General features: G+C 36.5%; 1 protein-coding gene across 1 annotated transcript; it reads left to right on the top strand.

Annotated features, from left to right (window-relative positions):
- Positions 1 to 451: 451 nt before the first annotated feature.
- On the top strand, positions 452 to 21,675 carry LOC127949377 (carboxypeptidase E). The gene is made up of 9 exons (XM_052546497.1): positions 452 to 891; positions 11,936 to 12,132; positions 15,875 to 16,042; positions 16,165 to 16,282; positions 17,032 to 17,214; positions 18,192 to 18,331; positions 18,475 to 18,574; positions 19,934 to 20,052; positions 20,133 to 21,675. Exons 1-9 carry the CDS (start codon positions 651 to 653, stop codon positions 20,229 to 20,231), a joined length of 1,365 nt encoding a protein of 454 aa, XP_052402457.1. The 5' UTR covers positions 452 to 650; the 3' UTR covers positions 20,232 to 21,675.
- The last annotated feature ends 1,664 nt before the right edge of the window (positions 21,676 to 23,339 follow it).

The following is a 23,339-nucleotide window of genomic DNA, read 5'->3' as shown; positions in this document are numbered from 1 at the left end:
ATTTATTTATTTATAGATTGTTTAGATATTTAGAATGCTTCAGCAATACACTGGGATTGGCTATAAATACAGACCGTTTGGCATATTTGTCATATTAATTATTATTGGTTTTATACATTTTAAATATTTTTAAATATAAAAAGGAATAATTCAATATCAAAAGAAAGTGATGTAGCATCATTAAGAACAAACGTTATCTAACAATGGTTCACAATTATATTTTTAAATAGTTAATAACCCAAATTAACCCCAAGATTAATTTATGAAGAAAAGAAGAAATTCATACAGATTTTTAATGACTTGAGGATAAGTAAATGATAGCAGTTTTTCATCTTCAGGTGATCAATCCTTGCAATGATTGTTCATGTTCACATATGAACACGTACATAACGCTGTAAATTTGTTCGTCACTTCATAAGCCACGCCCCTGCAGGGGTAGCACCGTGCGCGTCCACCAATTCCGCGTGTGTAAACTTCGCACTGCACGTCCGCGATTTCACGCGCGTCCCCGCGGCTAAACAGGTAGTCAGGACTCGCGCCCACGCATCAGTTCTGAGGTTCAGACAGGACACGACACAGAAATCCAGAGAGACACAGGAAAGAAACGGGACACAGACAGACAGCAGTGCTAACAAGACAAATCGGGAGCGATGACGGCGGCGGTGTTTTGCGGGGCTCTGCTGATGCTGGCCCTGGCCTCAGGCGGAGATGCTGCGGGGGAAGGAGCAGTCTCCTTTGAGTACCACCGATATGAGGAGATGCGGAAAGCGCTGGTGTCCGTTTGGCTCCAGTGCCCCTCCATCACCCGCATCTATACTGTGGGCGAGAGTTATGAGGGCCGAGAGCTGCTCGTGCTGGAGATGAGCGACAACCCCGGGATCCACGAGCCTGGTGAGAGATGAGCATTAACTATGACACATTATAATACTACAGCAGGACAGATCATCAAAGCATTAACTAATGAAGCTCAACAGAGCTGCGAAAGCAAGTATTTCCCTCTGTGTGTCATGTTTTATCCATTCTACATGGAATTACATTAGGCCATTAATCGATAGCAAATCAATAAAGGGGGTTCTCCAGTTACAGTCAATCTTCCAGTGAAATAACCACCTTTGTCATATTGCCTTTTTAAAATACATTTCATATTTTATCCTCTTTGCTGACAACGGTGAGCGATGTGATAGATTCATAAACGCCCTCATGGCGAACGGAGGCATTCCTGAATAGCTTTGGAAATTCATGATTTTAACTTCAAAATGTGCGATAATGCGAACTTGTCTCTAATAGGCAATTGAAATTGAACAGGCATTGCAACAGAGACTGCTTTGCACGGTCACAATAATGTATACTGATTAATTTAATAATTTTGCAAGTGTTTCATAAATCATGTCTGCTCGTCGTGATGCGCAGGTGCGCTTTGGTGTGTCTGCGCGCGCTCACGGAGATGTGATGACAGCAGCTCACTGTGCGCCATTTTGCGAAGGTTGCAGAATTAATACAGTATATAATTGCAGATCAATTAGAGACTCGAGGCTTATTGCACTGCTTCTTGCCAAATAAATAGATACATTTGCACATATACATACATATATATATATATATATATATATATATATATATATATATATATATATATTAGGGCTGTCAAATGATTACAATTTTTAATCAAATTAATCAGAATTTTCAGTGGATTAATCAGGATTAATCACTATTTGCAATTACACCTGAATCCTAACCATTTTTTTCTGAAATGCATACCAAAAGATAAATAACAGGACACAGATACATAATTTTCATGTATTGATTCATCAATATGTGGTTCTTTTTTTCTGAATTTCAAAAGTTTAACATTTACTTAGATCAAATTTACCTGAGCACTATATCAAACCATGCCATTTAACTACAGATAGTGTAAGAGTTTTAGGTGAACCAGTGGTTAAATATAGCCACATATCTACGAAATTATGCATAGAGTAACTCGAAAGAATGAACTCAGAAACACAAACATGCGCCCTCTGCACTGTGGGCACTCTTGTTTTTGGGAGGTGTTCATTTGCTCTGCCACAATACTTTAGGATCGATATTTTCATGTTCTGAAGGCTTCAAGTGCCAGTAAAACCAAGTAAAAATGCATATGCTTTTCCAAACAGCTGTAATTTTCGCTACATTGCATGTAGGCGTTCTGCGCATGTGCAGTGTGAAACACAGGACGCTATAACAGGAAGAAGCTCCAGCGTATCAACTACCAAAGTCGTCTCTGTTTATCGAGCTTGGCATGAATGTATTTGAGAGTAACTGGGGTAAAACCTTAAGCTTCTTCTGTGTTTTCGTCGCGACGCTCGCCGCTGTTTTTGAGAATTCAGAGATCGATGAGACATTCCTGACCTGAATAATTTATCACGCTGCGCATGCGTGAAATGCGTTAAAAAATTTGACGTAATTAACGACAAACAACTAATTAACGTTGTTAACGCGCTATTTTTGACAGCCCTAATATATATATATATATATAGCTTACTTGGACTGAAGAGTACAGCAATAAATAAAGGAGCCTTCTTTTTTTTGAGTATGGCTCTGTGTGAGGTTAGATGGGGCGGAATTTCCTTATATGGGTCCTAAGGCTCTTCTGCCGGAAGAGCGCGCGCTCCCGTATAGCACAGCACTCAGAGCACAACAGACTTCACTGATCAGAGCGAGAGCGTCGCGAAATGTCACAAAAGGAGTGTGTTTTTGGTTGCCAGGGCAAGACAACCCTGCACAGATTACCAAAGAAAAACAGCATTAAGGGACCAGTGAATGGAGTTTATTTTTACAGAGCATCAACGGAGTTGTGCAAGTGTTTGTGTTTGTTCCCTGCATTTCGAAGATGCTTGTTTTACAAACAAGGCCCAGTTTGACGACGGATTTGCGTATCGTTTATTTCTTAAGGATAATGCAATCCCAACGAAAAAGGGTCACGATCGTGTGTTGGAACCACATGCGGTGAGTAAAACTGCTTAAAATATCTCTGCCTCCTTGTTAGTGCGTCCGCCTCCCATCGGAGACCCGGGTTCGAGCCCCGCTCGGAGCAAGTTGTTGCTGCTGCTGCTCTCGTTCAGTTTCAGCCTCGGGATCTGATTCTGGATCATAAATATACGCTGAATCTGACTGTTAGCCATGGTTTGTTTTGGATGATGGTTTTTCCCTCACGGTAATGTCACAGCTTCCAAACGCTCTCAACGCAAAAGCCTACTCGCGCTCGTGATTCTTTAGCTCCACCCACACGTCACGCCTCCAGGCGGTCGTGTTTTTCCGGGAAAAATCGGTACAGACTATCTTTTTCTTATGAATATAATAAAACTAAAGACTTTTTGGAGTTATGAAGGATGCAATACTACTCTATAGGTACTCAAGATTAACAGGATATTGAGTGAAAACGAGCATTTCACCCTCCCTTTAAATGAGGACCAGTTATACTATTGCTCTGGACAGCTGTCATTATTCATGACTTATTTCAGTTATTTAGGAGTGTTCATTTTTGATAATTTTAATTCTGAATTCAGAACGCTATGTCTGAAACTCAATTGGAGGTATGATCTTATGCATTCATCTTATCTCTGTCAATTAAGCACTTTTTTGTTTTATTATGCACTTAATTATGCACAATTACATGCAAGAAGCCCTAAACCTAAAAATACAGGAAGTACATGTAGTTAGTTAATATTACTCAGTACTTAAATTTATTACACTGTAAAAAGGATTACCTTAAAATAAACTGTAACCTGAATTTCTTTTGATTAGAATAAAATCATGAATTAACATTAGTTAGTACACAGTAGTAGATATCATGAGCTAACAATAATCAAATGTAATCAGTTACATTACCTTATAAAGATATAGAAATAGTTACACTACTTACTACATTTTAAAGAGTAACTTGTCATCTGAAAACTATAGCATTATCTATAACAGTAACTTCCCAACTATGTAAATGAAAAAATGATTCAAAAGTAATGCAATTTTTTAAGAATATATATTTAATAAATTATAGTTAATTGACAAATGACAGATTAACAAATGCTGTACAATTGTATATTATTGATTGATGATACCTAATGAAGTAATGTTAGCTGTAAAATTTCTGTAAAATGCCAGTTTGGCTATTAGAGCTCACTTCAGCTGCAGTCCCTGGACATATATTATAAAATTACACAGAATTTCTTATTTATTTTGGAAATGTCATGTCAAAAAGTCAAGCAATTGGATTTATTTTATTGACACATTAAGTAAGCAAAACTCATTCACAGTCTTGTGTTGATGGTGAGTTCCATGTGTACAAGTGAGAGTAGTAAGATGGGGAGCTGTTATCCTAAAGGGCCCCTGTTCCTTAAATAGTATGGTTGGCTCTCAGTATGTGTGTTTGCATAGATATTATGACTCATTGCATTAAGGCTTTTATTGCTACCAGATGAGTTTCCAGCACCACCCACACCCTCTAGCTATGGGCAACCAGCTGCACCTCAGCAGCAGCTTACAGATGTGAGAGAGAGAGAGAGAGAGAGAGAGAGAGAGAGAGCGGGATATCAAAGAGAGGCCCCGTCGTTGGTCGGGTGCTGCTAGTGTAGGGTGTTATGGCTGGGCAGAAATAGCAGTTGCCCTGGAGACAGATCAGCTTAGCACCATGAGCCATGCGCTTCCCTGTACTCAGTCAGATGAGGAAGAATTAGCGTGCAATGCCGTCTGCCACAGGGGCTGAGACACACTCGGAAACAGGCCATCTGGTGCTCTGCTGAGTGAGCATGTGACAGCACCTATATCAGATACACACATTCACACACATGATAAGATCTGGCCTTTTTACTGCCTCCTTTCACAGCATTGTCTTAAGCTTTTCGAACTGATTTGACTGAACTTCGAAGTGTCTTGTGTATTGATATGAATATCGCATATGCATATTTTCACTCTGTACTTTCCACAAATACACCTTGGTATTCCCCTTTTTTTTTGTATTTGAGTGACACATCCCATCCCACATTCCAAATAGCATTCATTGTTGTAAATAAAGATTTTTAATTTATAAGTATTAACTAAATAAATGTCCTAAATGTCATATTTTTCTTTGTTTTTCATACTACGCTAATACTGCATGTATTTTCCCATGTGAAAAGTTTCCCGTGTGCTCAAGTTATATTAAGAAAAAAATATTGGGAATTGGGGAAAAAAATTTGAATTTTAAGTTCATCATTAACTATAAACCAAAAATGGCCCTAAGATCTCTAGGTCCTACTGAGTGGAAGCTAAATCCAGGTTAAATTTTCAACCCTGTGGTACCCATTCTGGTATATTAAAATGTAATGTAATCCATTTAATTTAATTTGAATTAATGTAAATATACAAACAGATTATTTACCCCAAATAAAAATAAAAAATCGTAATTTACTCACTTTTGTGACTTGAGTGATAACATAATTCTCATTTTTGATGAACAATCCCCTTAATTTTGATGTTTATAGACCAATTTTTGTGCAGAGAGCCTATCTGGTGGCAGAAAATGACAGTTTTACAGTAGCAGTCTATAGAAACCATGGAATAAAAGAATAAAAAGTCATTTTGAGTTTATATTTCAAAATTCTGACTTTTCTTGCAACTCCAAGATTATATCTCACAATTCTAAAAAGAAAAACCATCTCGCTATTCTCTCTTTTCCTCTCGATTCAGAATCGTGAATTTATATCCCACACTTCTGGCTTTTATCCTAAGAACTGAAAAACTCGCAATTGTTGAGTTAAATTGATATATACAGTCCACACTAAGATATATATACTTGCATTTGTAAGAAAAAAAGTCATTGTGAGATCAGATCGGTAAATGTTATGTAATGTAACGTTATAGTTTTACATAGTATTTCATGCTGTAACTGTAGGGCTAATACAATGTGTTTGCATATGTAAATATTATGTAAACCTATTGTTTAAATCACATTCCTGCTTTAATCATAGCAGGTTTCACCCATAGTCTGTCTGTTTAATCATCTGGATTTAGTTTCAGATGGTGTCTACGATGACAGTATTGTATAAAAATTAGGGATGCATGATAAATATCACCTGATATTTATGCGCATCTTATCAGTAATGCCGGTTCTGTAATCAGCGGTAAATCTCTACAGCCGTAGTTCACTTACAAGCTGTGCCAAACCATGATCAAATTTTGCGCATGTTTTGCGCAGCTTGTCAGTGAACAACTGCTCTGTGCAGTAAATGCTGCTCCACATGAAATCACGCACATGCAGAGATTTACCGCTGATTACAGAACCGGAATTACTGACAAATATCGGCCGATATTTATCGTGCATCCCTAAATAAAAATGATTTGCATTCCGATTCTGATGGATATTTTCTCATATCATGGATTCTACTCATTTTCCTCCACTTTTTATCAGTGTTTTTCTGCCACCACAATGTGCGCACAGCTGCAAGTGACGTCTACTCCAAATTGGTCTATTGGAAAATATGAATAGAACATAAACTAGCTAATTTGACCTCCTAAGGTTAATAATCACCCTTTTCTGAAAGGTTAAGAAAAAAAAGGATGTCAAGCTCTATTCATGGAAAGTGTTGTATAATTCTATTTTCCACTGCATTGTACATTTATTGTACAGAAAAATAAGAGCATACTGCATCTGAAGCAACTGAAGCTCTCTGTCTCTTTGTGGGGTTTTTTTGCACAAGGGGTGTGAAGAAAGTGGTATCTTCCAGTGAGCCAAAGTTCATTAATAATACATGCTAGAGGGATTCCACATCTGTTTTCATCTCTCTCTCCCTCTTTTATAGATCACATCCTCTCTTCTAGAAGGGTTATTCGTTATTTTAGACAGGAATATAGTTGAGTCTTTGAACGGTGTACAGTATTCTGCATAGATCAAACCTTTTCTTTAAATCATTTTTATCTCTCCCAAATAACCATCATCTCTGTGGTCAGATGTGTTGTTGAGATGCGTCTTATGTCATACATGGCCTGATTGTTCATGAAATATGTGTGCGTTTCCACTGAAGAAGTGTGCTGAATCAATTATTTTGAATGAATGGTCTCCTTGGGTCAACATAGCCATGGAAACCACCAGCGTTTCTTTGAAGTTAAAGGTACTGTTTGTGTATGTGTTTAAGAGGTTATAGACTTGCGTCATGAGAACACATTTCTTGACTGATTGACCTGATGAATTCATGGATGGATGGGTTTAGAAGGAAGGAAAGAATATATGAAAGAATAGAATCAAACCTAAGGCTGAATGATTCAATATAATGAAATAAATACTTTTTATATCTTAGGTTGCCCTTTTGATATTTGAGGTTTTAGAGAGTAAGAGACTCTTTGATGTTATGAGGTTTTGTCATCATGTGGTTATATGAGGATCAGAAAGATTAGAATAAAATCCCTTTCTCCCTTCCTCCTCCTTTTCCTCTCATGAATATGAGACAGCAGTTTCTGCTCTCGAAGGCACTGGATTTCTCATCTTTGGGCTCACTGTTCTCTCAGTGTGTGTCTCTCTGGCTAAAACCCAGCAAGAGAGATTGTGAAAGGGCAGTCTGCTCCAGTAAACATAATGCACATGTGCTAGTGAGGGATTTGTTTTTCATAAGAAATCTGCATTTTGAATCAAGGTGCACATTTTGTCAGTCCTTTCCTTTCCTTTGGAATCGACACTTGATTCAAATTTTGCAGCAAACCCGCTGTTAAACGCATCTTTATTGAATTGCTAAATTTGGCTAGTTTGGATATTTTTCCTCCAAGTTTAAAGGAACCAAAGCTGATACAGAAATTTTTTAAACCCATGCATTCCTCATTACGTCTCCGTTCTGAAGTGTTCACATATTGTACGGCACTACTCTAATAAGTGCATAAATATTAAATATCATTTAAAAAACACAGGCGGATTTATCAATATTAAAGTGAAGAACACCTGCTCACTGCTGTGGCATTAATAATACATCTTTACTGCATATTATTATGTTTTTGCGTGCATTAAATGAGCAAAATGCAATTTAATACTTTGTCAGCAAGAATGCATTTCAAATAAAGGCTGTTTTTTTAAAACTTTTCTAATCTTCAGAAAATCCTGAAAACTTCACAGTATTACAGTTGTTATTGTATTTTTAATCAAGTAAATGTAGCATAATGTACAAAATCTTGTAAAATTGGGGATTAACTTAATCAATTCATGAGATTCATTGTTATTTACTGTATTTATCAACAGTCCTACTCCTAATGTATATATTTATTTTATTGTGAGAACCAATATACAACCTAAATTTGCTTGCTGAAGGATTTATGGTATGTTTACAAGTTGGTCTGTGATATTTAATCTTTAGTCAATTTTTTTTATTTGAGGCACATACTGTAATTGCAAGTATGATATCCTTGCATGTTTACCAAAACTTTTGTAAATGCAGATATCTGATACCACATTTAACACCGATTTAAACCAAAGTGACATTTTACACTAAAGTTACATTTATATTTGAAGGCTATGGATTTGTCTTAAAAACAGATCTGAGTATACACAAATAGTAAAGCTGCGTGAGAGGATAGAGAGGTAGTAAACAAAGCAAGGAGAAAGTTAATGAGACCAGAAGAGTATGTGAGAGATGGTGTTGATGTTTAAGAATGTGTTTAGAGAGATAATTTTAGCCTTTTTGTTTGTCTGTTTCACTGACAAAGCTTTCAGCTTTCTCCTTTCCCAGTCTGCAGCTCACTTCATCTGTACAGCAGATGATTTCCTCATTACTGCTATCAAAACAGCTTTACTTGATTTGGATTAGACACACATATTAAACTGTGTTTCATAATAAAGGGGACATTTGTTCCTTGCAGTCAGTGTGGGATTTCACACTTTTTGTGTTTATCCTTTGCCCTCCAGATGCATTAATTCAACACTGTAATAATATCCAATCTATTACATTTATGTAAAATAGTGAAGCTGATTGATTATCAGTTTGACTGACACTTTACCGATATTGATATTGTAGTTTCTCTCTCACTTCCAGTTCTCTCAGTTTCTCACTTTATTTACATTAAAAACTGTAAACATTATTATGTTATTTTAATGTTTATCATGTATATTATATTTATAGTGTATTAGTCTCATTTGATATTTATATTTATTTCACATTTATATTTATTGCAGAAATAAAACAAATTAAAAAATCTGATTGTTATGACATGTAACGAAATAAATAAAGCAAAGCAAATGTAGACGAGAAAAAAACAAATACAAAAAAGTTGATGTGTTTATTTTTAGATTGTTGATAAAAAAAAAAGTCCAAATTCCAAATATTAGCACATAAATTTGGTCTTAAAAGACCAAATCTTTAGATTTTATCTTAACGGTTAGGTGCAGTTGAAATTATATTTAATGCATGATCGCTTATCAGCTGATTAAAAAAAAAAGAAATTATATACATATAATTTATATATATATACTGTATATAAAACATTATATCCAAATTCTATACAGCACATCCTGTTATAAGTAAAAAAAAAATCTAAACAGAAAGCACCTTTACTTTTCAGTCACTTTCTCAGACACTTTTTCTCAGACACCTATTTACACACTCATGCAGACATTGCACATTTAAATGCACATTTCCTATGGACAGGCCTGGGAATACTTTGCTTTGACATTAACATCTGCAAAAGAGTTTGGTGGTAATTTCATTTTGAAGTAATTGGAGCTTCAAAGTCTGGTTGTAAATGTGACAGGGACATACGTCGTTATTTAGGAGCTTGAACACACACACTGTGGATATTTTGCACATGCTGCTTTTTAACTGCGAGATGTAGAATATTTAGATGTTCAGTGGAGGCAGTGAAATAGTTGGCCAAAAAAGGCCAGAGCCTGCAAGGAAAACAGCTCTTCCATCTGCTTCCAATCTGTGTGCATGGCAAATAAATGTGCATTCAGTACTGTATGCCTTTATGTTCTAGCTTAACTAGTGTGTTGGCTTTTCTAAACAGGTCTGTCCAATGTAAACATCTATTTTAGAGCCCATGTCCTATATAAGGTGCTTAAATATTATATAACGTTTACTGCACAATGGCAGGTAAACATTGTTTGTTTGTTGTGTATACGTGCAAGCTCTACATTACAATAAAGTCAGTGTGGTGTGCTTATCAGGCGGAAGAGATCTCAGAAGTTCATGTTTCTGAGATTAATAAAGAAATACGTCTAGTGTCCTTTCCTGGCCTCTGATGATTTGTGCATGTTACCTGAGGGATGAAGTGCGTTTGCCTATGTTAGTGCTCATGTTTGAGCATGGGATTGTTGGAGAGGGTTTAAGTGGGTCAGGGCTTTGTTTTGTGAAAGCAGAGAGGATTCTGGAAGTTCTAAGTATATTACCTGAGCCCATGTTTGCACTGGGTTTAGTGTTTGCAGCAGTTGATAAATATGTTTTTATTTTTTTTAAATGCACATATATTTTACCATATATAACCATTCACAAGTGTGGGGCTAATAAGATTGTATTAATGATTTTGAGATAACACCTTTTATGCTCAATGTTTGTGTATACTGTTTCTATTTTAATATATGTTTAGATTTAATTTTAAGCTGAATTGTCAGCAGACTAATAATTAATAAAAAAAATATCTCACAATTATGACTTTTTTCTCGCAACTGAGACAATTCTGAAGTTCTCAAGCTTGCAATTCTGACTTTTTACTCAGAATTGTAATATATAAACCGGCAATTCTTAGAAATGAAGCCAGAATTTGGCAGCTTATATCCCACAATGGGATATAAGGGAATAAATATGATTTGGGCAAAAATCCATATTTCAGTAATTTCTCTCGCAGTAATATCTTCTGGGAATTATACTATATATAAGTTGTGGGCATCAGGGAGCCATTATTTTGCCTGGCATTGAAACTGCCTTTGAATGCACCATCACTTTTCAGTTTCACTATCGAGATTCGCCATCGCATGTAGTGTGAAATTAACAAATTAACACGCATACAATGTCCATCGTCCATTGCGATGTTTCACTGTAGACATCGTCCAATGCCAATTTTGTAGACATCACCCAACCCTATGGGGAGCTTGTTGCATCATTTGATTACATCATATTTGCACTGGGTTCTGTTTTTGCAAAAACTCAGGAATTGCAGGAATACACCTCTACCCTGTATGTTTTATGTATTTGATGTATATGCACATTTAAATGAACAAATAAGACCATGTCTTGATTATGCAAACAAAGGAGCTGCTTTGGAGATGGAAAAGAAAATAACCAAGAGGAAGTCTAACATCTCATGTAAAATGAATAGAAAATAAAACAGCTCATAAAATATTGAGTTTATTATTAAAATATTTAGTATTTAGTAGAAATTGCATAATGTACGGCCTTATCGCACCCTATTTGCGTAAAGTGATAAATATAAGAAGTGTGGATATTTTTTATATCTGTCTTTGTTGTGCTGATTTTCATTGGTTGTATTTTGAATTGGTTGACTTTATTTATGTAGTAATTTTTTGTACTTTTAAAGCCCAACAAATGATCAGTAAGTCTCACTTCAGTGCTATTTTATATACAATTTTTCATTAAATATAATATTTTTATTAGACATTAAATTTAACTTTTAAGTTCATTTTTTTATAAAGTGTCAGTCATTCTATTCTTCCTCTGTTTGACCCAGTATCATGATAGTAAAATACATCATACATTTTCTATAATAATTGCTAAGTGACTGACAAATTGTCCAATACATTACTTATGATCGGCTGGTAAGATACTGGTTTTGCTGTCATGTGATTCATACAACTCAAATAGTACGGTTCACTTTTTAAAAGATAATGCCTAAAATAACTGGCAAGGCATCGTTTAGTTGTTATTTTTGTTGGTTAATTTAACAGACATGTGCATACAGTTTTGTGTCATTAACTGTGTTTGTTTTTGTGTAATAGGTGAGCCGGAGTTTAAGTACATTGGGAACATGCACGGCAATGAGGCCGTGGGCAGAGAACTGCTCATTTATTTGGCTCAATATCTCTGTAATGAGTACCAGGAGGGCAACGACACCATCATTGACCTGATCCACTCCACACGCATTCACATCATGCCCTCCATGAATCCTGATGGCTTCGAGAAAGCAGCCTCACAGGTAAACACACACACACCTTACACAAGAAGAAGAATATAAACAGAATGAAGGTGTATCTTTGGTGTTTGGTGTCTTGTGTTCCAAATGGGCCTAAAATGCTAAATAAAAATCCTAATTAGGAATATTAAAGATCCATTTCCACAAGCACAAACATAAAATAACATTCGAAAAGTCTAATGGGGGGGTGAAATGCTATTTAATTCATACTGAGTTTTTTACACTGTTAAAGAGTTGGATTCCCATGCTAAACATGGACAAAGTTTCAAAAATCAAGTTGTACATTTGAAGGAGTATTTCTGTTCCAAAAATACTCCTTCCGGTTTGTCACAAGTTTCGGAAAGTTTTTTTTCGAGTATGGCTCTGTGTGAGGTTAGATGGGGCGGAATTTCCTTATATGGGTCCTGAGGACACGTCTGCCGGAAGAGCGCGCGCTCCCGTAGAGCACAGCACTCAGAGCACAACAGACTTCACTGATCAGAGCGAGAGCGTCGCGAAATGTCACAAAAGGAGTGTGTTTTTGGTTGCCAGGGCAAGACAACCCTGAACAGATTACCAAAAGAGAAACAGCATTAAGGGACCAGTGGATGGAGCTTATTTTTACAGAGCATCAACGGAGTTGTGCAAGTGTTTTTGTTTGTTCCCTGCATTTCGAAGATGCTTGTTTTACAAACAAGGCCCAGTTTGACGCCAGATTTGCACATCGTTTATTTCTTAAGGATAATGCAGTCCCAACGAAAAAGGGTCACGATCGTGTGTTGGAACCACATGCGGTGAGTAAAACTGCTTCAAATATCTCTGTGTTATTAACTTAGCTATCGGCGCGTAAGCACATCAAGTAAACAACATGCGATGTTGTCATCAAACTGCACTTTCCACATGTACAGCTTAAAAAAAAAGAAAAAAAAAAGACGACAAAGTGTAACTTAGTCATTTTCCAAAACCGCTAAGCAAATATATTCAGTTTCAGTACATACCACATAGAGACGTCGTTGCTGTTGCTGCTCTTGTTAAATTTCAGCCTCTGGATCTGATTCTGGATCATAAATATACGCTGAATCTGACTGTTAGCCATGGTTAGTTTTGGTTGGTTTTGTCCTCACGTAATGTCACAGCTTCCAAACGCTCTCAACGCAAAAGCTTACTGGCGCTCGTGATTCTTTAGCTCCGCCCACACGTCACGCCTCCAGCCGCTCGTGTTTTTCTGGGAAAAATCGGTACAGACTATCTTTCTCTTATGAATATAATAAAACTAAAGACTTGTTGGAGTTATGAAGGATGCAGTACTACTCTATAGGTACTCAAGATTAACAGGATATTGAGTGAAAACGAGCATTTCACCCCCCCTTTAAAAAGGTTGTAATTACTGTACACAATATTTTTACAATTAGATATTATTATATTATTAAATAAAATTAATTTTAAACTATTTACCATTTATCATTTGTTCTCATATTTCCATCATGACAACTCTTGGAAGATTTAAGCATGGTAATGGATGTGATGTATTTAGTCTTGGCTGCTGCTGCTGCAAAGCAGGTACAGGAATGTGCTACTGCCAATACATATTCCTATACGCCGCTGTACAAGCTGATCTATACGGGTGGAGCTGAAGAAGGTTGAGGGTTTCAGTGGAACCGCTAAACAGCAAGCTAAATGTAAAGCAGCAAGCTCATTTGCTGTGTATGAAACATTTCGTGAGTGTAACAGAGACAATAGTTAAAATATCATTGGTGATTGACAGATGTCTACAGTTTTTTAGGGCCTTTTCATAGTACTTTTTCATAGTACCAGAACAAATTGTGGAACTACCCACTTTTTGGCATTTTTGCACCACCAGAACTGGGTGCGATTTTAGTACTTGACTGCCTTTTTCAAGAACCAAATTAGCTCCTATTCCAGAGCAGGGTCTAACCAGCACAACTGGTACTACCCGTGATGTAAGTAGACATTGATTGGCCAGATGCATTCGAAAATGCCCTCACCCACCATGATTTAAAACACTTTGTAAACATAATGTAAACATTGTCAACTAATGTGTCAATGGACGCTGAAGTGCAGGCACTTGTAGCAAAAGTAGCACTTCCAGTCACCGTTGGAGATTCTTTAAAATCACAAATTCACATTAAAATCACTGTGTCCTCCATCCTCCTGATGTAAAATTTGTTTTCATTGTTGAATGTGCACAAATGACATCGCTGTCAACCAGCTCACATCACTTCCTAGTACACACTGTGGGTGTGAATGCAACCCTTTAAATGGTACTGGGAAATAATTTGCACTAAATCATCCCAGTACTTTAGTACTGTACAATTAGTTCTGGAACTAAAACGGTTAAAAATAGTTTTGTTTTGTATGTAGTGGCAATTAGCTATTATAATCAAATGGCAATCATTATATTTAGTTTAGTTTTTTTTTATCAAGTTAATTTCGAAAAACGTTTGTGGCATTTTTTGTTTGTTTAATATAAGTTTGTGTTTTTTAACCCTTTCGAGTCGATTAACGCATATATGCGTATTGAGTCATCTTCTCCTGATAACCCCGAAAAGAACTTAAATTCACTCTCAGTTTTAATCGTACAGATAATAGCAATACATCAATCGAATCTGTAAAGGGTCTAGTTTTTTTTGGATACAGACATAATAACAAAAAACCTTTGTGCACTTATAAAATAAAGATAACAAACAAGGTGCGCTGTCAATTAGGGTTGACTTCCAAACAAAATACTAATTATTAACTTAATATATAAAAGTCTTAACTTTTATAAAGAATGTCTCTTTGGATTTAAGACTTTAGTCTTTGAAACTTTACAGATCTTCTTTATGCACCTAGAGCTTGTAACACTCCGAAGAGAAAGGAAAAATTTAAATCGCATCATATGACCCCTTTAAAAAAAGGTTCACCTTATTTTAGCATGAAGTTTTGTTGGCAGAACGCAGTGGTGCTGATTTCATAACACTTTACTGTGGTTTCTCATATCCTTCTGCATTTCACAACACATTTTATATATTTTACACACAGGGTCCCTGGACTTTTAGTTTTACATTTGTTTAGGGGAAACCAAAAGATTATTAAACACCTCACTGGGATGTGTTTTACAACACTGCTTTACTGCTTCAGCTGTGATGAATGTCTATCCTGACCACACAGCAAACATGCGTTGTCTTTGGGTTTTTCTCTTTGTTTTAGAGGTCAAATATGAGCATAAAGGTTGCATCTTTTATGGCAACTGTACATCAAAAAAAGTAACTATAAAATGATTTCAGTAGGATAGAGAGGATTACTGAGGTCACAGATGGGATAAAATCTTGTGTTCATAGGAGATATGGGTTTTATTTGTATGTTAAACCAGTTACAGTTGTATTCAGACTTCCTCTTTAAGCCAAACTCACTTTACAACACTCATTTTCAGGCATTTCCTGTAGTGTCTGAAAAATGTTGAGTAACCAAAGTGCTTTCCTCCTCAGTCTGAAACCTAGGTTTCACTAAGTCTGAACTGAGTCTGTTCAGCTTTCACCTGTTTGTGTTGTGCTGTCTGCCCTGCCAAAAAAAAAAAATGTACGCTCCTTTTTTAAAGGTTTGCTACTGTATACTACACAAAACTTTAGGGTCAGTAAGATTGCAAAAAAAAAATTTGGGACAATTTTTCATTTTTGAGTGAACTACTTGAAAATGGAGATCTCTCTTTTTTTAAAGATTGTGGTAATTCTGCTAATGTTATCATTATTATATTATTTATGTGCAGTCTGGTGAGATGAAGGACTGGTTTGTGGGCCGCAGCAATGCTCAGGGGATTGATCTGAACCGGAACTTTCCAGATCTTGATCGCATCGTCTACATAAATGAAAGAGATGGAGGAGCTAACAACCATCTCCTGAAAAACATGAAGAAAGCTGTGGATGAAAACACCAAGGTGAGAGAGTGTTTGATCATCTATATGTTAAATATCGCAGCACGGTATTAGTGTTACAAATTTTGGAGCACAAGTTTTTAGACTGGTAAACGAAAATGTTTTTAAATCTGTGTGTGTTACAGCTGGCACCAGAAACTAAGGCTGTGATTCAGTGGATTATGGACATTCCATTTGTTCTATCAGCCAATTTGCACGGAGGAGACGTGGTGGCCAATTACCCATATGATGAGACACGCAGTGGTGAGAAACCACATGCACACACAAAAAACAATCACATACAGTCATATACATTCATATCAATTCTCAAATATATATTATTTAATATAATATCATATTTGTTTGGGGTCAGTAAGAATTTTTGTAAACTATTTATAATTTATTCATTAACATTGCATTTATATTGGTACAAATGTTTTTATCTCAAGTAGATGCAGTTCTTTTGAACTTTAGGTAAATAAAGGAATTCTGAAAAGAATCACTTGTTTCCACAAAAATATAAAGCAGCATAACTCAACAATAATGAGAAATGCTCCTTGAGCACCAAATCAGCATATTAGAGTCATTTCTGGGAATCATGTGACACCAAAGACTGGAATAATGATGCTGAATATTCAGCTTTACCCTCACAGGAATAAATAAATTAGTTAAATACATTTTATTTGTTAATAAGAGAGTTAAATTCAATTCTAATAATTCACAATATTACTTCTTTTTATTGTATTTTTGTTCACATAAGGTAACTTTTGAATAGCAGTGGAATATAATGTCATTATACAGTAACCCAAACCCTTATAACATCTACAGTATTTGCTTCATTCAACATACTGTAATCTGCCCTATTAACAGACATCTTTTAGTAGTTGGTTTTAGAAAATCTTACCAAAAATGTGTCTTACCCAAGTAAGTATAGTCAATCAATTACAGTTTCATAGAATTAAACCTGGAAAATGTGTTCTGAATTTTTCTCTCTCTCTCTGTTTGTCCATCAGGTTCTACTCATGAATATAGTGCCAGTCCAGATGATCTGGTGTTTAAGTCTCTGGCTAAGGCCTACTCCAGCTATAACCCAGTGATGTCTGACCCCAACCGGCCGCCATGCCGCAAGAATGATGATGACTCCAGCTTCAAAGAGGGCATCACTAATGGAGGAGCCTGGTACAGTGTGCCTGGAGGTATAATGCACAGCTTCAGGAAATCACTAATAATAGATTGGATTAATTGTGCTGTACATTGATTTATTAGAAACATAATAATTGTTGTTATTAGTATTTTGCACAGCATAATAATGCATTGATGTGCTGTACATATGTAAGAAGAAGTTTATATTGTCAAAGCCACTTATTTTTCTTAAATGCATCTAGAAATAGTGCAGAATATTAAATGTTTAATTTAAAATTCACAAACTTATTGTTAATTATTATACACTTTTATGATAATTATTTTTGGTTATTCATTTGGATTTTACTGTGTGATGCTATGTAATAATATGTATCATCAGGACATTGTCTGATGTATTTTTTTTTTTTTTTTTTTTTTTTTTTTTTTTATAAAAGCTAAAAGTAGAAGGTTTAGTACCAGATTTAAAAAAAAAAAAAAGGCATGGGAATTCATTTGCCTGAAGCAAATGTAATCACATCTAGAGAATTGTGCGCTTCCAAATTTGCGGGCAGCCGTTTGGGGAGGGCCTTGCAGCATCTTTGGGATAAATTGAAATGGCCATTGCAAGCTTCACCCAACACCAATTCCTGACCTCTCTGATGTTCTTTCAAATCCCCACAGCCATGTTCCAACATTTAGTGGAATGCTTTCCTGGAATAGTGGAAGCTGTTTTAGTAGCATTGGAGGGGATTAATGCAGATGGTTTAGAAATGTGTATATGCAACAAGCTCATATGAGTATATGTTCAAGCATGCACATACAGTACTTTCACCACATAGTGCATGTTAATTACCAAAATAGGAAATACAAAGAAAAAGGCCACTTAAAGGGATAGTTCACCTTCAGATGCTGGTCCACACTGACTACCATAGTATGGGAAACAACACTATGCAACTCAATGGGGAACAAATGAAGGTGAACTATCCCTTTAACGTCATTTGCAAACCTTTGATCTTTCCCCTTCTCTCTCTCTCTCTCTCTCTCTTGTCAGGTATGCAGGACTTCAACTATCTGAGCAGCAATTGTTTTGAGATCACTCTGGAGCTGAGCTGTGATAAGTTTCCTCCTGAGGAAGCACTCAAGCAGTACTGGGACCAGAACCGCAACTCGCTGGTCAACTACATAGAGCAGGTACAGCCGACCTAATGCCTAGCATTGGTTTGAAGATGCTGACAGGGAGGGAGAGTTGTTTTGTTTTCTGTAGAGCTCAGACTCACGAATCAGGATTAGAAGGAGGTAGTTTCATCCCTTTTGATCCCTCATGTCCTTCACAGGTTCACAGAGGAGTGGCGGGATTTGTTCATGATCTCCAAGGGAACCCCATCTCAAACGCTTCTATTTCTGTTGAAGGAATTGACCACGATATGACCACAGGTGCACAAACAATCCCATACATACACACACAATGCAATTTGAATTTATTTAAAGGCTAGGCACAATTAGCATCATCAAACAGAAAAAAAACTATTATAATAAAGTATATATAATATACTTTTAATCATTATTTTAGTGCTGTCAATATTAGCAAGTTAATGCAGATGATTCATTTTTCCAGTTTAACTGCGTTAAAAATATTTAACACCTTTAATGCAGGTTTGGAGTTAGTGTTGGCCACCCCACTCACACCTGCTGCTTCTGTCTTTTTTTTTTTTCTTGAAAAAATTGCATTTATTTAGACACAGAATGGCTTCATCAAATGGTAGACTTTACAGATGCACACTCCACTTTACCTCAGCATAATGTGCTTGTAGCCTGTGCTCTACAATTGCACGCACAAATGCGGTGGCATGTGCTGTAGCCTGTATCATTAAATATTAATGCACAAATTAAACTGCGAAGATGCATGTCAGATCTGCGTCACTTTCAGCAGCGGCAGCGGAGGGTCTTAAAGAAATAGCAGCCAAACAAAATGAATTACCCAGCTGCTGTGATGTCTGTTAATTAAAGAACCAAAAAAAATAAAATAAAAAGGAAACCAATAATTTTGGTAGCTTTAAGGATTGATCTATATTCAATTTAGAATATCAAAAAAGTGTGATAACTTTATTTAAATTCTATATAGTTGCCACTTGCTGAAGGGCACAGGTAAATTTGACATTTGTTATAATGTGTTTATTTGAAGATTGTTTAAAGTTCATTTAAATGTTAAAACTGATAGCTCACAATTATACTGTAATATCGAATGACTATAGTCAATGGTTAAATATTAGAGGGACAAAAAATCCTAGGGTCATCAGTTGTATTGGTATCGGTGATACTCGTCTTCAGTCAAAAAAAAAGATGCCATTAAACAAATATAAAAAGTATATTGTCTTTATGTTGTTTCTACATTAATTTGAAAACTGAAAGGGAATTGTGAAATTATAGCAATTAATTTCAGAAAAATGTGCAGCAGTCCCGGGGAGCAGTTGGGGGTTCGGTGCTTTGACTCAAACTTGCGACCTTCGGGTTACATGTCTGACTCTCAGTCCATTAGGCCCAGACTAACCCCCTTTTTTTAAATAGGCTATTATTTTTATATTAATATCATTATCATTACAACAACAATAAAACGACTTATCTCTGCAAATTAGGCTTGTACATGAAGTATTTTATCACAAAATAAATAAACATTCACCTTTTACTCGACCACCCAGTTGTGTGGGTCTGCCCTCTTGTGGCCATAATTTGCCACTTTAAAAGTAAAATTTCAAATGTAAATCACTTTCCTTTTTTTTTTTTTTTTTTTATTAGCTAAGGACGGCGATTACTGGCGCTTGTTGGCTCCTGGTAACTACAAAGTGTCAGCATCCGCTCCTGGGTACCTCTCTGTGGTCAAGAAAGTAGCTGTTCCCCCCAGCCCTGCTACACGGGTAAACACAGACCCTCCGTTCTCTCCTTCTCAGTATATCTATCGTCCTGTTCTGACACCTCTCATTTTTCTCATTCTCAGCTGGATTTTGAGCTGGAATCGCTGGAAGAGAGGAAGGAGGAAGAGAAGGAGGAGCTCATGGATTGGTGGAAGATGATGTCAGAGACACTCAACTTCTAACTTACCCGAGGCAGACGCCATAACCGAGCATTATGGGTGTACTATATTTATTGTTGTCGTATGTGTGTGCTCATCAACTTAAAATAACATAATTCCGTTTTTTGGTTTATTTGGATTGTTTTACATTAGAGGCACTGCATCTCAACATATTTACAACAGCCATATGCGCATAAGCCATTCATACATGTTAGCAAAGGCAACCAGTGTTAAAGCTGGGCTAAGTATTTGCATATATGGTTGTCCGTGTAAATATGAATGAATACATGTATTGCCATTAAATGAAATGCTATGTAGGTTTGGTGGAGTGCCACTAATGTAAAGCTGATCCTATTGCACTGTTTTTGCAATATCGATCAACCTGGTTAATGTTATTTTAGAGCATTGTGTATCATCTGCATGTTATTACATATACTGACAGAAAAAGAATCACGGATAAAACAGAAAGTCGATATTGTGGAGGGCGATCTATTACTCTTTTGTAATGTTGTGTTTTACATTGATATTGTGAGATTAATTTGTAGCTATGGTCACCGATCACACCAACCAATCAGAGAGCACTGTGTCGTGATGAATGTACATGTCAGCAATGAATATTACTGTTTATTCTGATCGTGAGTGATTATGACTGAAGGCAATGTAGACAGCACTCATTTACACCTAATCAGAAGTCTCTTTCTGTTCAAACACTGTCCTGTGGTTTTAATTAGAATCATGCTTGATGTTTTGAATGGGAGTGCTTTTGATAAACCTGTTTCATTTACAAATGCTTTAATAATTATAACGCTAAAGATCATATCCAGACAACTGTTCCAATGAAAAGCGAATGGAAGAGGTTATCAGTTGAACTCCTACTGTATGTTATACAAACTATATAGGAAATTATATCATTATAAATATATGATAGATCATAGCTATAAATCTGTTTTTATCTAGGTTTGTGAAGCAGATTTTCATTTCGGATCATAAAACAGCAAACTGGCACAAACTAAACAAACAAAAGTTTATTTAGATCTGATGGTTTTGTAATCTTTACCAAAATGCACAGTTGTGCAGGATGAAGTACTATCTGCAGTCTTTAATAAACATTCTGTAATATATAGGATTTTGTTGTTGTTGTTTTTTAAGTATATTTATTATTAGTCTAATTCTGTAATATGAAATGGCACATGTTAATGCTAAATCAATCAATCTTATGATAAAGTCTATAATCCTACATACTGAATTTCTCATTGATCCAAATGTTAACCCTCTGATTTAGGAAATTTCATGGACATCTAAATTAAACTCAAGCTTAAACTTTCAATATTAATTTCATGAAATGGCATTTCGAGTCAGCTTATGTATTTCTCATTTGAGGCTTAAGTGGTATGTCTTGTATATGAATGTAATGATGGTTTAATCGAATGGTCCAATTTGCAACCAAAATAAACTTCCCTTTCTGTTGTCTTGTCTTCTTCTTGTATTTCTTATTTTTCTATGATATAAGCCAACTGCCATCATATCTGTCTGCCATCATATTAACTGCAAATGCTAACATTTTTTATAATTAACATTAAAATGTATGGAAAACTAATTTAGAGTTTAGAAACTAATCAGTTAATTATACATTTCAATTCACTCATGCTCAGTCAACATAAAAAAAAAAACTACAATGATAATACATTTCAAGCAGAGTAATGTAAATATCTTAAGTCCTGACTTTCATGAGTGTATCCAATATCCAACAAATAAAGTCAAGAGTCATAAGCAGTTAGCACTGGGCTGGAGCACACTGTCCCGGGACATCTTCAGAGGTCATGACAGGGAGAGCAGTATACTCGGGGACAGCCTCCACAGATGGAACTTTACTAGCCAGAACATCCTCTGAGGGACTCGTAAGAAACAGCAGATAGCAGATCTGGTATGATCTCAGTGTGTGGATACAACTTGACTAGCAGGAGCAACCTCTGAAGGCTTGACCAGACAAACAGGAACACTCTTCATTGCCATGACCGACTGGCAAGGACGACCTCAGAGGACATAACAGGACAGACAGGAACATTTTATATGGCCATAACTTGGCAGGTAGGAACACCCTCTATGGTCATGACCCAACTGGCGGGAACAACCTCTGTAGGCGTGACAGGACAGGCAGGGACACTTTGTATGGCCCAGACAAAATAGGTACAGTAGGGACAACCTCTGAAGGTGTGACTTAACAGACAGGAATAGTCTCCATGAACATAACTGGCAGGAACCACTTCTGAGGATCTGACATAACAGGCAAGAACCATCTTTAAGGACGGGACAAAAAGATAGGAGAGCTCTCTGGGGACTTGACACAATTAACAGGAGCATCTTCTGTGGACATGACAGGAGTGATCTCTGGGGACATGACACAACTGACAGGAACATCTTCTGTGGAAGTGACATGACAGGAGAAATTTCAAAGAGCCTGGCTGACAGGATCAACTTCTAATGGCTTGCTATGAAGGGCTATAACAGTCTCTGCTATAACTTCTGTAACAAAGTCAAATAGACCAGGAGGCTTGGGGGGAAATAGCCTCATAACTGTAAGGTTGTTGTTCTGACAGGTTCTGACAACAAGGCCACCGAACTAGACACCACTGGACTCACAGGGCTAGAGGGTTCTTGAATCAGGTCCTCCTGGACCCATGGGTTAATCTCAGTGGAGTTTGAAACTGACTTGACTGATTCAGAAATGGCTGCAGCTCAGGAGAATCTGGTATGGACTTGACTAGATCAGGGATAGCTGCAACAAATTTGGTCAAATCAACGATGCCTTGAACTGGTTTGACTGACCCAGGAATGCCTGCAGCAGTCTCAGTTAACTCAGGGCTATCTGGAACTGTCAAGACATGATTAATGAAAATCAGGGCCAAAAAAAAAAAAAAAAAAAAAATCACTAGATAAGGAAAAAAAAAACTGGAGCAGTGAAGTAGCTGGCTCCTGACTTTGGCCGGTTTGTAATGTCAGGGATCTGGAAGAAGGACCCAATTGCAGGGTCAGTAACAAGGGTTTATTGACAGAACAGACCGATACAAGAGGGTTGTGAAGTGCACAAGTGATACTACAACAGGAACACTGTAAACAGTTAGGGAAAGCCAC

Source organism: Carassius gibelio, chromosome B1 (genome assembly GCF_023724105.1).
Source record: "Carassius gibelio isolate Cgi1373 ecotype wild population from Czech Republic chromosome B1, carGib1.2-hapl.c, whole genome shotgun sequence".
Lineage (NCBI taxonomy): Eukaryota > Metazoa > Chordata > Actinopteri > Cypriniformes > Cyprinidae > Carassius > Carassius gibelio.
Note: the sequence above shows the minus strand (reverse complement) of the source record. Positions and strands in the feature narration are given on the sequence as shown.

Bases quoted from the DNA above. Each gene is read 5' to 3' on its own strand.
- LOC127949377 (XM_052546497.1), top strand. From the start codon at position 651: ATGACGGCGGCGGTGTTTTGCGGGGCTCTGCTGATGCTGGCCCTGGCC. The intron at 16,283-17,031 runs GTGAGAAACCAC...TTTGTCCATCAG, and splicing joins ATATGATGAGACACGCAGTG to GTTCTACTCATGAATATAGT. The intron at 20,053-20,132 runs GTAAACACAGAC...TCTCATTCTCAG, and splicing joins CCCCCAGCCCTGCTACACGG to CTGGATTTTGAGCTGGAATC.